The sequence below is a fragment of the Sceloporus occidentalis genome, unplaced genomic scaffold (genome assembly GCF_023333645.1).
Source record: "Sceloporus occidentalis isolate IW3139 unplaced genomic scaffold, rSceOcc1.0.p SCAF_1, whole genome shotgun sequence".
Classification (NCBI taxonomy): domain Eukaryota; kingdom Metazoa; phylum Chordata; class Lepidosauria; order Squamata; family Phrynosomatidae; genus Sceloporus; species Sceloporus occidentalis.
Window position 1 is genome coordinate 178,127,961 of NW_028316981.1, and position 17,080 is coordinate 178,145,040.

Consider the following 17,080-nt stretch of genomic DNA (forward strand, 5'->3'; position numbering starts at 1 on the left):
ACTAGTTCTTCCTGCCATTTCCCAGGGCAGAGCTCTTTTTCCTTTGCTCTTGTTTTTCTGGTAATAGCCAGACTTTTCATCTTCAACCTTTTTCAAGCAGTATGTCGATTACAGGGATAACATGAGAAAGACGGCCGTTCCAAGTGCTACTCTGCCTTGGTGAGGCCCACAACGTGGCCCTGTGCCATCATTGCCAGGCCTTTACATCCCAGCTTACCATGCTTCTGGACTATAGGCCCTCCTCTGACAATAAGCCCTCTGTGCCCCGACACTGTTGGCTGAGGAGGTGGCTTTATCTATGTTTACTCTGTGCCCTGACTGTCAGCCAAGCACATGGTTTTATCATCGGTCTTCCATGCCCCAACTCTGTTGGCCTAGCACACAGCCTTGTCCATGACCCTCTGTGTCCGACTGTGTTGACCAAGCACATGGCCTTATCCGTGCTTCTCTGTCCTCAGACTTCATCGGCCGAGCACATGGCATTATCCATGGCCCTCTATGCCCTGACTCTGTTGGTTGAGCATGCGGCTTTATCCATATCTCCCCATGCTCCAACTCCATCGGCTGAGCACACGACTTACCCACAGCTCTCCGTGCCCTTATCCTGTCAGTTCAGCACACAGCCTTATCCACAGCTGTCTGCCCGGACTCCATCAGCTGACCATGTGGCTTTATCTATGGCTCTCTGTGCCTTGACTTCTTCTGCTGGACATACTGCCTTATCCGCGACTCTCCCTCCACCAACGCTCTGTGTCCTGACTGTGTCGACTGAGCATACAACCTTAACTGCGATTCGCCTAACCCCTTCACATGACAAAAATCTTGGAATCCCCCATTCAACTTGCCATCTGTCAGTCGACTACAGACTTCCCCACAACTTCAATGAGACTGTCTTCAATTCAATTTGATACCGCCCCTCCATTCTGAGATGGTTTTCGAAGTCTACCCATGTTCCATACATCGGTACCTTAAAAAAAAAACCACAAACAAATCTACTTCCATACTCACCTCGAATGCTACACCTGCACAGTACCTAAAGCATCTTCCAACTGGTCTCTCCTTTGGTCTCACCGCAATCCACTCCCCATGAGGTAGATGATTTTGAATGGGTTCAGGGTGTAACACCATTGTCCAACCATCTGTTGATGTCTTCACTGACAGTCCTCAAGTCAAAGGAACTCAACCTCAGGGCAAGGGACCATTTTTGATCTCATGAATTGACGTTTCCTTGGCCAGTATCGCTATGGTTCCACATTGATCCTGCTGGGTTGGCCACCTTTTCACAGTAATCTCTTTGATGAAGTATATCCCCTAAATTCTAAGCTCTACAAATTGTATGAATCTGAGGTTCATCTGTTCTGGGCACAGTTCTACCAACTGCCTCCTCGTTCACATTGATCGTGATTCCCCAAAGATTGACACCAGTTTCCTACTGCTCCGAGGTGACATTCTTCTTGCCTTGGTATCCTTCTGGAATGCCTGAGGGAGTTAGGCATCGGGGACACTGCGCTCCAGTGGTTCCGTTTCTACCTTTCGGGCAGATTCCAGATGGTGAGGCTGGGGGATAGTTGCTCCTCTAAGAGAGAGCTGACATCTGGCGTCCCTCAGGGCGCCATTCTATCCCCCATGCTATTTAACATTTACATGAAGCCACTGGGAGAGATCATCCAGAAACATGGGGCGTGGTGTTATCAGTACGCTGATGACACCCAGATTTATTTCTTTATGTCTCTGACTGCTGCAGTGACTAGGGAGGGCATCTCTCCTCTGGCCGCCTGTCTGGGGTCAGTAATGGGCTGGATGAGGGAAAACAAAGTCATGTTGAATCCAGAGAAAAAGGAGGTACTAGTGATAGGTTCCCTAAGTCCTGGGAAGGAAATTAGTCATCCAGTCCTGGACGGGGTCACACTTCCCCTAAAGGACGAAGTTCGCAGTTTGGGAGTACTCCTGGACTCATCGCTACAATTGGCATCTCAAGTAGATGCAACAGCCTTCCTCTAATTTTAAGAGCTCATTTTGTTGTCTGGTCATGCACAAGGCACTGCCTGTTTATGTCAATAGAACGGCACTTTTTCACAAGACCAAGCGCCACCTTGTCTACTACTCCACCAGTCTCTTATGACAACAAATTATGTTTCTCCAAGTGTGTAACTTCTGCCATCCTTTTGGCTTATGAGCTGGGTGAACAAATGTCCCTGTCTCCTGTCAGGCCTTCTCCCATATAGACTTCCTTGACCTCTGTGTTCTGAGATTATTGTGCTATAGCCTAATGTTGCTTGTATGACTGTGTTGAAGAGACCTTTCTTGGTGTACCTCCCATGGTGTGAAATGCTTCTTTCAGCAAATGCAAGAAATTGTTTTGAATAGACAAGAAGTTATTTTTGGTAGGCAAGGAGGCAGGAAGTTATTTTGAATGTGCCAGTGGGTGGAAGGTGTATTATTTATTTATTTACTTAACTGATTATGGAATTATTAATTTAGATTGATTAAAATAGTAGACAAGATTTCCAGGCTTGTAAAAGCAGCTCCTATATTTAAAGCAGGCAAATCCTAAAGTGCAAACTTGTGTCTCCATTCTGTTGTTGGCAGCCCATGAAAAGAATAGATGAGAGACACCCTAGGCCACTTGTGAAACACTTTGCCAGTCCTCCTGGAGTATAACTACAGTACATAAAGAAGTTTCACACCACTTTAATAGCCATGACCCTGTCCTTTATCCTACCACTTTGTTTCTGCAGTGAGGAAGGCCAGCTGGTCTTCACTGAAGCCTAGTTAGGACTAGCATTGCCAGAGTGAAAACTGGAAGGGGCTCTACCTTGAATGGTTGTACAAAGGAAATTTCAGCAGGTGTTGCTTGGTCTGTGTGTGTCTCTTCTCCTTTGATCTATCACACCTGCACTCTGTTGGAAGTCTGCCTTCAGTTACTTGCACCTGTTTTTATTTGATTCATTAGAATGACCTAATTCACAGTAGCTACTCTGATCACTAAACTACTTTGTTTACATTTTAATGGACAAAGATTAATCACAAGGTGTAATTCATACCTATACCTCCCTTCCTTCCAAGGCCAAACTAGCCCTACATGGAAGATAAGAGCCAGGATTTTGCTATTGTTGTGTGCTCTCAAGTTGTTTCCAATTTATAGCAACCCTATCATTACAGTTTATTGTTAGCCAAGCTCAATACTATATAGGCTTCTGGAAGGAAACAGCCAAAGTGATCAGCATGGTCTAACAATTGATAATTTCCTAATCTTCCTCGTACAAAGTTCTTCTGGTATTTCCCCAACATTTCCCCTGTGACAAGTGTTTCTGCTGTTAACCAAAGACCTATCTGTTTGTCCAGGCATTTTCTTGTCAATTTTCCCCATTGTTAACTCTATCAGTTACACTTCATTTTTAATGAATGGTTTTACAGATTTTATTGCTGTTATTGTTTTAACCTTTCCATCTATTTAGTTACTATTATATTGTCTGTGTTTTTATTGTGAATCACTTTGGGATTTTTTTTAGAAAAATGAAAAACAGCCTATTAATGTCAGAAAAATATAAATAAGTTACCCCAGTTGGACTGAAGCAAGAGGAACAGTTTTACACCATGTGCATGATTGGGAAAATCTAAAGAAGTTAACTTGTCTTCACAGGAATCAGACACCAGATTACCTCCTGTCAATCCCCTTCTTGCCACCTCTCCCAAAATCAAACAGGACCATGTAGAACCAGGTGGAGACCGTCGGCCTTCCAATGACTCTCCAGTAAGTCACATATTAAAATAGATCTCCTTTTTAAAATTGAAATTTACAAATATAAAAAAAGGTTTTACAAATTCATCAATCTCTTTACGTATTCTCTTTATCCCTCAATTCCCACTCCCCCCCCCCATTACTAATAGCGGAAGATATGGTAATTACAGCTTTTCTTGAAATAGATCTCCTTTTAACCTGTTGCTATTTCTGCTGCTGGTGGTTCTGTTTCTTGGATGCCTCTTGCTAGAAAAGACTTTTACAAACAATATAGAAACATTAAACACACACACACACAAATACTGTAAACCAGCATGTCCTTCATCAAACTAAACAAATCACAGTGAGACGTTTTTCATAGAATCCTGGAGTTGGAAAGGACCACAAAGGCTGATATTTTAATATTGGCCAATCATATCCCATTGGGTTAAGAAATGTTTTAACCTCACATTGAAAAGGCCACAATGCTGGCAAAGCAGGCCTCACTTGAGATGGTGTGAAATGTGCAGGCTGGAGTAGGGGCACTAATGAAAGTCCCACTATTTGTTCATAGGACTCATCCATCTTGGAATTAAGGAGATGGGAATCCATCAGAACCTTTTGAATGTTTTTGGTCCATTATGGGTCCAAATTTGCAAATATATATGAAATTCTGATGCCAGGTGTAAAGAGTGTTATGTTGTTCAGGTTTTCTAATCTCTCAGTAGTGAATGGTCCTAAATTAGCAGACTGCTCACAATGGGGGATTTTTTACTTTACATAATTATAGGACTATGATTTAATCACTATGGCTGCATCCTAGGGAGTTCTAGGTCTTGTAGTTTGGTGAGAGGCTGAGAATTCTGAATACTCCTAAAATGCAAATCCCAGGATTCCATAGGATGGAACCATGGCAATTTAGGTGGTTTACCAGATATACTTAACTATAAGTCAACCTCATGTATAAATTGAGGGCAAGTTTTGTGGCCAAAATTATGGATTTTGACATGACCTGTGGATAGGTTGAGTGTAAAACTTGGAGGCTCCTTCAGTGTGTGTATGCAAGTGGCAAGAGGGAAGCAGCAATCAATACGAAACTTCAGTGTTTCAGTCTTAACTCCTGAGACAGTGAAGCGCACAGGTGGGAGAGGGACTGTTAAACAAACAGCAATCAATCAATCAATCACTAAGAACTCTATCTGCTTGGCTCAGGACAGAAAGAAACCGCATGGGGAAATCTGAAAGAGCTGCTATCACATTACCGTCCTGACCCATAAATAAGTCAGCCTAGGATTTTGGGGTCAATTTTTGGGCATAATTTTTTAGATTTATAGATTAGTAGTATATGGTATGTAGTATGAAAGGGAACCAGATTGGTGTAGTGGTTTGAGTGTTGGACTATGCTTCTGGAGATCAGAGTTCGATTCCATTCTCTGCCATGAAAACCCACTGAGTGATGATGGTAACAAACTCAACAAACCCTGTGATAGGTTCAAACAGCCATAGGTCCAAAACACACTGCTGATATTATCTAGTTGGAGACTGCTTTAACTGTCCTTGCTCAGTGCTAGAGAATCCTGGGAATTGTAGTTTATTGTGGCACCAGAGCTCTCTGTCAGAGAATGGTCAATGTCTCACAGAACTACAGTTCCCAGAATTCCCTAGCATTGAGCCAGAGCAGTTAAAAGCGGTCTCAGACAGGATTGTTTCATCAATGTGTTTTGGACCTTAGAGTTGTCATAAGTCATAAGTGATGTGAAGGCACACAACAGTAACAAATATGCAAGAGCGCCTGATGTATTGTTTCCTAGGGTCTTGTAACACTGAAACTTTAGTACTCTGCATTGCTTGTTTGGTTGGTTCTTTATGTACTTTCAGTAAAGAAGAGTCCCCAGATTTGGTACTTTTCCAGTTTTCTGATATTTGATGATTAACCTAAATTCATCAGGTTCATTATCAAGTTGTAATGGTAGCTGTCATTGCTTAAGGAACACAGTATTACAAAGAATCACCTTTGCAGTAAATCTAACCAATGTATGATGGCGTTTTGCTGTACCAGTTGTATTAATGGGTTATTTTCATGTCACACCTTCTCATAGTCTCCTGTCTTTTTTGTGTCAGTTGGGCATAAATGTAATTTTTTTTCTTGGAAAGCTCATAGATATTAGAAGTTTCATGAATTTCAGTTGATTAATTAGTTAATTTTGATTTATTTAATTAATAATTATTGCTTTCTTCTAAAACTTCCAATGTTCCCACATTCCTAAAACATGTCATGCTACTCTGGCACAATCTAACTTGCATGACCTAGTATGGTCCTGTTATTTCTTCAGTTTTTGCTGCTGGGATATGCAGTCCAACAACATCTGAAAGATTTCCACCTATGTCTTTTTCTCTGGATTGTTGTTTTCTTCCTTTGTCACAGCAGCATGGGAGATTGATTGAATGATTCTAAATTAAAACTTCTCAGCAATAAAGCTATTCTGTGGAGGTTAACTGCCAAATCCAACAAACAAAGCTGGTTAAAAGACTCCCCCGGTAAGGAGGGACTGAAAAGGGTTCATTGGGGGCTCTGTCCAACATTTGCAGGAGTGGCAGAGTGGAAATTCTTCTCCGCTAAGAATGAAGGAGTTGAGGAAACTGGAGAGCTGCCATGCCCAATACAGATAGCCACCTATAACTTCAGTTTGGGTCAGCACAATAGCGACCAACAGCCACTTTTAATCTTTATGTTTAAAAGCATCAAAATAAGCAAAATCTGTTTTGGTTAAAACAGAGAAGACATTTACTGAATGAAAAATTGCTGCCTGAGAACAACATTTTGGAGTGGTGGAAAGCAATGGGAGAAGATCGGAGGGAATGCATAGGAGTGGCAGAGGAGAGTGGGGATGCTGGGAGTTGTAGTAAACAGATATGATAAGATCGATGTGTGTTGACAAAAGAGGAGAGAAGATGAACAACAGAGAAAGAGGACAAAAAAGCCTTAAAAAGGGAGAGAGCTGAAATACTTGTGAGTTTCAATGACAGAGTAAATTGAAGGACAAAAAGTAGAAGGAAGAAATGACAAGACAGATTTGGAAGGACTGAGGGAAACAGACAGAGAGAACTGAGAGAAACAGATGTTCAGTGAAGGATTAAGAGATTAAGAGCAAACAAGACAAGATAAAACAGACAAATGGAGACTGATTGAGACTTATGGAAATTGTTTGATTAAGACAAAATAGTGAGAAAAGGACTGAGAGAAAGATGAAAACACACTAAGGAAGAATTAAGAAAAGGGAATTAAGTAAAGGAGAAGCTGAGCTTTGGAAAAGACTGAGTAATCACAGCCACAACATTGGAAAGGACTGAGTAAAGGAAAACATAAGAAGGTGAAGATGAAAAGGAAAGAGGAAGGAAGGAAGGAAGGAAGGAAGGAAGAGAGGAGAAAAAGAAGGGAAGGAAAGGAAAGGAAAAAGGAAGAGAAGAAGGAACAGAAGAAAATGGAAAAAAAAGGAAAGGAGGAGGTGTAAATGAAGGAGAAAAGACATTGAATAAGAAGGAGAAAAGAGTTTGGTAATTAAGAATTAAAGACCCAAAGGAGGGAAGGAGGAAGGTTTTAGCGGTTTTAGAGACAATAGCTGATAATCTAGAAAATATGGTCTTTTTTCCAGGTCTGATTGGAGCTCATGTTTGTTTAGAGCTGAGTTTATATAAGATATTTTTGAGGAGGCAAGAAAATAGAGATATAGAAATAGATATAATAATAATAATTTATTTCTATTCTGCTTTTTTCTCATGAAATTAAAGCGGATTACAACAAAAGCATTAGATACAAAGTATACTCCCCACCAAATGAAACTTAAGTGACATAATAATAATAATAATAATAATAATAATAAAGCAGAATAAGTATAGAAAATACAGAAACCAAAATATATGACTTAATAATAGTTAAGATATCACATAACATATTAATCTAACGAACAATATCTAACTCTCTCCTGGCAGCAAAAATTCTGTACAATGCAAAATACAAAACAGCAATAGCAACAGCCTCTCCATTTTTGTGGACCGTTCACGGGCGGCAAATGGAGAGGGACAAAATGGGGTGCATGCCGCCATTCGAGCCATGGAGCTTGAATATTGGCAATTTTCTATTTTTGTAGGGGATGGGGTGAGTGGGTCCGGAACAGATTCTCTGTGAAAATGGAGAGGCAACTTTACAGTATAAGGCTAGTAACAGGTTTCTAAGGATTAATAAAGCCAAAAGGAATTGAAGGAGAAAATGATGAATGTTTAAAGTGTGATATTTGGGATATGTGTAACAGATGGAAAAATATGAAGTAGATGGTATATTGTTGTGTTTTTCATCTTTGGTAAAACTGGAACAGGTGAAAAATTTGAAACTTGGTTTAAGCATCTGTTGATAAAGGAAAAAAAGGGAAAGAGATAAAATTAGAGCATAAGTAATAGAAATAGAAACTTGTGTATGTGACTGGGTGGGTGGGGGCAGAAGAGATAGGTGAACAAAAGGATGAGTAGAATGTCCATCACTAGGAAAGGAAGAAGGCCCTCATTGGAGCCTTTAGAAAAACCAGTAGAAATGGGATCACAGATAGGTCAGCTTTTGGAGGAATTCAGAAGATTCAAGATGGAAAAAACAAAGATACAAGAGTAGAGATAAAAGCAGATGTAAGGAAGAGATAGGCTAGGAGAAAAGATGGATAAATGTCAATGAGTAATACAGGTAATGAAAGATGTAAAGGAGTTGAAGAATAGAACTCAAGATTTAGAGAAAACATCTAAGTTAGTGATAGAGACACAATAAGTTCCTCTTCTGGATTTGAAATATAGAGAAAAATTAAGGAGGCACTGAATCTGTTTTTTGAAAGGAAAATGAGGATGAAGAAATAGCAACCAAAACGTTATGGGATACAAGCAAAGCGATAATAAGAGGCTTGCTTATAAAATTAGGAGTAGAAAGAAAAAGTGCAAGAGAGAAAAATGCAAGGAATAATGAAAGAAATTCAGGAAAAATAGAGGAAACTAAGAGGTAAGCCATCAAACAAAAAACTAGTGAAGGAAATAGGATTATTATAAAAAGAATTACATTTGGTAATAAAGATGTGGAGAAAAAACTTAAATTTTGTAGGCAAATATTTTTTGAAGAAGCAAATAAGCCGGGAAAGTGATTTGCACAAAAATTAAGGAGAAAGAAAGAAAAAAGACTGATAATGGAAATTATGTACAAAGGGAAAATATATAAAGATCAAGATTCAGTAAAAAAGATATTTTATGAATATTATAAGAACTTACAGAAAGAGGAGAAAGTGAGTAAAAAAATCAAGACAGAATTAGAGAATATTTGAAAAAACAAAAACTTACAAAATAAACAAAAGCACAGCAAGAAACACTGAATATACTGATCAGAAACTTAGAAATAGTAGAAAGTATAAAAAAGACTGAAACAAGGGAAAACACCAGAACCAGCTGGTTTATCTGCAATTTACTATAAAAAGCTAGAAAGTATTATAATTCAACCATTAAACAAAGTATATACAGTCCGCCCTTGCCTTATGTGAGGGATCCGTTCCGGACCCCGCCAGATAAGGCGAATTCTGCCTATGCTCGAGCCCCATTGGAAACAATGAGGCTCGTGCGTTGCGGTGCGGAGGTGCACAGGGCGCCACGGGCATGCACACTCATTCATTTGAATGGGATGTGCTGCCCCTTGTGCCCTGCGGCTTGAGCGCGTACGCTCAGGACCGTGTATAACGCGGGCACACTGTAATAGTATTTTAAGAGAAGACAAACCGGACTCCTGGAATTGTGCAAGCATCTCTTTAATTCCCAAGGAGGGGAAAGATGTAAGTGAGCTGAAAAACTATAGGCTGATTACACTATTGAATAATGATTTTAACATTGATCTTGGCAGGGAGATTGAAAAAATTCTTGAAAGAGGCAATTCATAAGGATCAAAATGGTTTTTTGCCGAATAAACAGATGAGGGACAGTCATAGAACAGTCTTGCATATCACTGAATATTATGAATGTCATAACGAAAAGAAAGCTGCATTGGCTTTTATAGCTGCAGAAAAAGTGTTTGATGATGTGAATTGGGCTTTTATGAAAGAATTGTTGAAAGAGATCAATATTGGAGATAACTTTTTGAGATGGATAGAGCAGATATATAAGGAGCAACCAGCACAGACATTTGTGAATGGGGAAAAAACAAAAGCTTTTGGAATAGAAAAAGAAACAAGACAGGGTTGTCCCCTATTACCCTTACTGTTTATCATGATATTAGACATTTTAAATAAAAATATGAGAAAACCCAAAAATACAAGGAGTGACAAAAAGAAATCAAAGCTATAAGTTAAAGGCATATGCCGATGATTTAGTTATATTCTTAGAAGATCCATTGAACAACATTGAAGAACTAGTTAAATCTTTAGATGACATTGAATGTTGTTCGATTTGCAAGGGCTTCACTGCCCAGGCTGTCAGGAATCAGGCAGAAGACCTTAAAGTTTTTTGTTGGGAGCAATACATTAAAGTTTCAACTGCATTTTCTGCAACATCCACTTTATCTACCATTCCGCTCTCCAAACCTAGGAAAGTAGCCACAATGCCCTCAACCACCATCGTCTGTGCCTTCCGTTCCAATACCAATGGTCTCTTTGGTACCGTCCACCTCAGTACCGACAACCTGTTCAATATTGAATTTGGTACAGTCATCTGTATTGGCCCCTTTGGACCTAAAGAAGCGTCCTCATTTACAGGATGGCCATGTGGATTCCATGACTGTGGTGCCTCTGGCCAAGGACAAAAAGAAGAAAAAGAAACCACCGTCTTCGGTTTCTACCTTCTCTACCTTTCATGGAAGAGATCCACAGCCTTCTTCACAAAGAAGCCATAGAACGCATATCCTCTTCTGGGGCAAACACTGGATTCCCCCCCCCCCCCCAAGTTATTTTACAGTTCCTAAGAGGGATGGTAGTCTCTGGCCCATTTTGGACCTTCAACAGGTCAACAGCTACATCAAGTTCAAAAGGCTCAAAATGGTCACTCTCCACTCCATTCTGCCTTTCTTGAGAGTCAACGATTAGTTTCCATCCATAGATCTGAAGGATCTGTACTTCTACATCACAACTAGGCCTCAACATCACAAATTTCTCTGCTTTGCGATTGGAGATGCACTGTACCAATACAGAATGCTCCCATTTGGACTGTCTGCAGCCCCAAGGGTGTTCACCAAACACATGGCCATAGTTGTTTCACATCCACGAAGCTTGGTCATCCAAATCTTTCCGTACCTAGACGATTGGTTGCTGGTTTCCTCTTCTTGGACATTGCTGTGTCTCTCCTCCATCATTAATGGACACTGTTGGATGAAGCCTTCCATCTTGTCACAATCTGATGGGGTCAGCCAGTGATAGAATTGCTTGTGATGGACCTGAACACCAAATGTCCACAATTCTGCACCCAGGCAAGACAAGTCCAAGGATTCCTAGGAGATGGATTCCTCCAGACACCTCCTCTATGTGTTTCCTCCATTTCCGCTGGTCTCTAGGGTGAAAGTGAAGCTGGCAGAGGACAAGGCCAGTGCTATCCCGGTAGCTCCCCTTTGGCTGAGACAATCTCAGTACATGACCTTTATCAGTCCAATCAGACCTCCTCACACATTTCAGAGGCCAGGTCCAACACCCTGACCTTCTTATTCTCCAACTCTGCGCATGGAGGATAGGCTTATAATGGGTCCTGAACATCTTCAGGTCCTCTCTGTGACCAGAAAAGACTCCACAAAGAGAGCCTACAACTATAAATGGTGACGGTTTTGTTCTTTCGCCAATTCCCTATCTGAACCATCTTCTCCTGCCCGGCTGTCAACAGTCTTACAATTCTTTCTCAACCTGAGAGAAAGTGGACTCACTTTTCCATCTCTCAGGGTGTATCTGTCTGCAATTGTGGCTCACAAATGACAGTCTCACTTGCTCTCGAATGACAGTTGTGCCTTCTTCATGAACCCAATTGTCAAAAGGTTTCTGAAGGGCCTCACTCACCTGTATTGACACCTCTGTCTCTGCTGTGTTCCTTGTTGCCGGCCCTCTCTCAGCAGAGATGTTTACTCTTTGAACCAATGGCATCCTCCAATCTTCACCTTCTCATGCTCAAGACAGCCTTCTTGGAAGCCATCATCTTTGCCAGGAGGGCTTTTGAGATCACGGCTCTTCGTTGTGATTTACCCTTCTTTGTGTTCCACCATGACAAGGCGGTCCTCCGACCTGACATCTCCTTCCTACCTAAAGTGGTCTCCCAGTTCCATCTCAATCAGGACATTGTGCTTTTAACTTTCTACCCGAACCCACAATCTCCTCTGGAGAAGTCACTTCATTGCCTTGATGTTTGCCGCGCTTTGTTCGACTGCATGCCTCTCCTCTCAGAGAGTCTTTATTTGCCATGGAGGCACCAGAAAAGGTTCTCAAAATGGATTGTTCAGACCACATGCCTAGTTTATGAGATGGCCAAATGCCCTGTACCGATGGGTCTCAGAGCCTACTCTGCCAGGGCTGAACACCTCCTCAGCTGCCTTCCTACATGGAGCCTTGCTTCCTAATTTGTGCAAGGCTGCCACTTGGTCACAGCCCTCAACCTTTATTCAGCACTACTGTCTGGAGTGCAGATCTAGGATGGATGCCAGTTTTGGTTGCGCTGTTCTTTCTTCTATTCTTCTATTCTTGTGACCTGACCCTCCTTCCACAGGTAAGGTTTCAGTGTGAGGCACAGAGATTACAAAGAAGAAGAGCAGGTTGCCTGCCTGTAACTGTGGTTCTTCGAGTGGTTATCTGTGCTCTTGCACAACCATCCCTACCTCCCCTCTTTTTTAGGTCCCTCTTTTTCTGTGGACTTGAAACTGAAGAGGTAGCTTGGTGGGCTGGAGCATACATGATAGGCAGTGATTCCTGCCAAGCTACTCAGCTTTGAAAGCTTCCATTGGTGCTCTTTGCATGGTGCAAAACCCATATGTGTGAGGGCACAGATGACCAATCAAAGTACCACAGTTACAAGTAAGCAACCTGTTTATTTGTTTCATAATCCCATACATGTTTATTCCCTGTATTCCTTGAGATTTACTTCCTAGTAATTGTGTTTAGGATTGTAGCTATAGAAGCCAGAACTCAGGAATCCTGGTTCACTATTTTCCATCAGTAGCAGACTTGCTATCTGATATGGGGATGGCATCTATAGAAGTCATCATTGTCAAAGTACTGAAGTACTGAAATGTTCAGTGTGTTATGGGAAAGTCTGAACAACTGAGAGGTTTCCACCATCACAAATTCATCATTAGACAGGCTCTGATGAAGGAATTACAGTTGGTTAGAGAACACTTTTGTTTCTCTCTTGGCTTGGTGTTGGTTCCAATGCTTTCCTCCCTGAACCTTTTTTTCCCCTTCTACCAAACTTGTCGCTGCAGGTGTCAGCAGGTCTCCCCCAGTTTAAGAGGCCACAGGGACCACAGAGCACAGAAGTGGTGATTCTTGATGACGAAGATGATGATGAAGTGGAGCAACCTCAGCAAATACGGCCCCCAGTGGTGAGTGGTGAAGTTGATGTCTTCTTGATACTGGTTAGCAATCTATTAATGAACTATGCATGCATAAATCCCCTTTTTTGGATGGGACACAGAGGGTTATTTTGTTACCCTTGCACTCTATCCAAAACACATCACACCTCCACCAGTTATTGGGAGGGGTCCCCATTCCTTCTTCTCATCAGAGGGAAGGGGAGAAATTGGGGAGGCAATCCGCACCATGAAGATCTGGCAGCTCTAGGTTCTTGAGAGAAAGAAAAGATAGGTGCACCTTGAGAGTTCACCCTTATTTCTTCCTCCAGCCAAGCTGAGGCCAACTGCTTATTTATGATCCAAATCTCCTTCCCCTCCTTCCCTCACCACTGCTAAGAAACAGCAGCAGGGGCCCTACTGAGTGCTGACTAGTGTAAGGCAGTGTGAGGGCACTGGTACTGCATGTATGGTGTTATCCACACACAGGATCTGGGTCATTAAGGGTTTTTTTTGATGGAAAATGGCATTGACACTCAGATGCCCCTACAAACACCAGTGGTATATTTTTTATAAATTCAGTCTGTCTACAAAACCACAATCTCAGTTTAGATGGATTGATTATTTTTAAACATGTTTATGTCGGCCTTGAATTCAATATTTCTAATAACTAATTAAAAAAATTAAAAAGGGTAGCAAATAAACATAATAACAGAAGGAGGAAATATACAGATGATCACTCAAAGAACCACAGTTAGAGGTAAGCAACCTGTTCATTTGTTTCATAATCCCATACATGTTTATTCCCTGTATTCTTTGGGATTTATTCCCTAGCAATTGTGTTTAGGATTGCAGCCATAGAGGAAGTTAAAAGCCTGGGGAGGTAAGAGAAGGAGCTTTGTCTTTTTAAAAAATCAGGTAACAGTCAAGAAGAGACAAAAAATAGAGAGCACCCAATGGAATCCACAAGAAAAAAGGGAGGCACATCTCCAACTGTTCAGTGGATGGCTGATTTTATTTTGGAAAAAGCCCAATACATTTTGGCGTATTTCAATGGTTTTCTTCAAGAGCAATATAAAATCAGAACTAGAAATGTATGGAGCTGAGAGTCTAATTCCATATGCTGGATGGAAATAAATAAATGTTAATAAACATATTAAAGCATCAAAACAAGACAGGTTAAAAGCAATTAAAACAATGTAATGCCCCCATATGTAGCAGATAACCATGTTTTTGCATGGTGTTGAAATGACTGCAGCTCTGGGTCCAGTCAGGTCCCTGAGGGGACAGTATTCCATAACTGCCACAGCAGAGAAGGCCTGCTTCCACATCCTCCCACAAGGCTTTGTCCTGACTGATGGGACACAAGGAGGGTCCTTTCTGGAGTTACTTGTGTTTGTCTGTGTAATTGGGCTTGGGGAGGGTTACATGTTACCTCCTTGTCCCTTCAGATTACACATTTTGAGCCAGAAATCAAAAGTGGGTATCTTTAAACGGCATTTCCCAGGTCATGAGGAGCATGTTGTTAGCATGTTGCAGTGGGGATAGGGGCGAGTATTAATGCTAGCATCCTCTTATCTGTCCTCCCTTAGATAATGGAGATCTACAGCCTGGGTGACATGCAGCCCCTTGCCCAGTTGGACAGTGTCCTACATGAGTTCTTGGCTGAGCTGAATGAGATCCCTCTCCCTGCCCATTGGGAGGTCCTGCCCCCACTTGGCAGCCCCAACCTGCGACTTGTACAGCGATCAAAACACTCTACCATGTCAGCGGCTGTCATTTACATCCGTCCAGGCCTCTTCTTTCATGTGGTGGTGCAAGACATGCCTGTGCCCCCTGAACATGAACTCTATGCAAGCCATCCTGCCCGCCTGACTACTGTGGATGAAGTGGTGGAACTTATCTGTGACCTGGAAGCCTATAGGCTTTGCCCAGGCTGGCCAGCAGGCTGGCACGCTGGTGAGCGGTCTGAGGCCTGTGATGTTCTTGTGTATTCGGGCTGCTGCCCACAGTGCCGGCTCAACCCTTGGCCATCAGGGAGTGGTGCCTGCTGAGAACCAAACAGGGAGGGATTTGGAAACAGGACCTGACCCTGTTGGACACTGAAAAACAGAAGTTTTATTTTGACACTGGAAAAGGCTTGGATATCCGAATCGTTATTCCTTGCCGTAAATAGCTTTATATTTTTTTCCTTCTTGTTCAATAGTTTGGCACAGAAAGTCATATTCTCTTGTTGTCTTTTGTCTCTGTCTCCATATCTCTCTCACATGCTCCTGGTAAGCTCTGCTTCTTCATTTTGACATAGAATGAAAAGCTTAAGTTCAGATGCCTGACTTGCTTCAGTCATTCACTCATCTCCGTTGGAGAGTTTGCATTGTGTACCATGGCACATCTTAACAGCCTGTGCTCATTGCCAGTTCCTGGTACTTTCAAAACCTTGGCAAAATACCACTACATATTGAAATGGCAGGAGTGTGAAAGGCGGCCTATGGACTGGCTCGGACCTTTCTCTCTGTTTCTTTCACTTGCTTGGCCCACTCTCTCGAAACTATACCACTGTCTTGGTGACTTTGGGGACCATAGTTATAGTTGCCAGATATGGGAAGGATGGAATGTAAGAGTAGGATCTCCTTCTCTCGAATAATCCCTCTGGTAGAGAAATTGCCCCTTCCTTGCCCAGAATACATCTATTATATTCTTCCTTCCCCAGAATACATCTATTGAATTGTTTGCCTTGGATTGTATTTTCTTTACTTCGAGGTTGCTGAGTTTGTATGGTTAATTCCGTTTGAAGACCAGAAAGTTTTGGGAGGTTGGGGATCAGGGAAGATGGGATGGATATTGCTCACGGTCAGATGCCAGCACTCTATATGTTGTGAGATTCCAGCATGTCCTGTTCAGGGAAGTTCTGCAGAAGCCATAGCTGTATGTCACTTACTAATTCCGTGGTTTTTTTTTGCATCTTCCTTCTGTGTGACTGGTGGCAGCAGCAAGTATTCAGTGCCCCTGAGCCTTTCCTTCATGCCTGTTGCAATCACTTTTTCCCTTCCCTTTGTCCTCCTTTTCCCTCAGAAGGAAAGTATTAGCTTATCCCTCAAAGAGTTATCAAATCAGAACTGGTCTCTATTTTTTTTAATGTATTAAAAAATCTAATGAGCAAAGTCTGTTATGGTCTCCATCTCTTTTCTTATAGTTAAGAATCTTCTGATCCACTGGCAGTAATAATCAAAGTTAGCAGTTAATTAAATTGTGGGGGTAGACCAGCCCCTCTTTTTCTTACTTGCCAGTGCCTCATGCTGATGGTTTACGCTTGGTTGGCTGAGTCTCAGTTCCAGTTCCTGAGTATGTGAGTTTCGGGATTGGATTTTCTGCAGCATCAAGAGCAGCAGAGAATGATCTGGGCATAATGGCTGTGAGAACAGAAGAGGAAGACGTCGGTTGGCCTGAGCCTTGTGGAAAGAAAGCTAGCTGTTGTCAGACAACTGTAAGCATTTTGTGTGTGTGGCAAGATGCCCAGTTGCATTCTTTGAAACTTTTTGTTTTATTTCTGCATTTCTGACCTTTTCCACGATCTATCCAGACATCCCTTTTATTTCATATTTACCTCTTTTGGACTTTGGACAAGCTGAACAGTGCATTTTTGAACAGCTTTGGGGTTGTGTCCATGCCCAAAAAAGGACCTGAAAAGATGGGCCATTTATTTATTTAGTGTAATAGGGAGGGGTAGGGCCCTTGAGGGCATCTCCTGGTTAGGGACCATTTCTTCATTCCTTTAAAGCTATGATTTAACCTTTTGGGTTTTTCTTAAATATTCA

The 17,080-nt window shown here is 41.8% G+C and overlaps 1 protein-coding gene across 1 annotated transcript in view; it reads left to right on the forward strand.

Annotated features, from left to right (window-relative positions):
- The window catches only part of LOC149322843 (uncharacterized), a 110,723-nt gene extending 94,294 nt beyond the window's left edge, over window positions 1–16,429 (forward strand). Inside the window, exons 18-20 of the mRNA XM_089483875.1 lie at window positions 3,644–3,754; window positions 13,179–13,298; window positions 14,858–16,429. Coding sequence (XP_089340001.1) covers window positions 3,644–3,754; window positions 13,179–13,298; window positions 14,858–15,319 — 693 coding nt within the window. The 3' untranslated portion in view covers window positions 15,320–16,429. The remainder of the gene's footprint in view (window positions 1–3,643; window positions 3,755–13,178; window positions 13,299–14,857) is intronic.
- The last annotated feature ends 651 nt before the right edge of the window (window positions 16,430–17,080 follow it).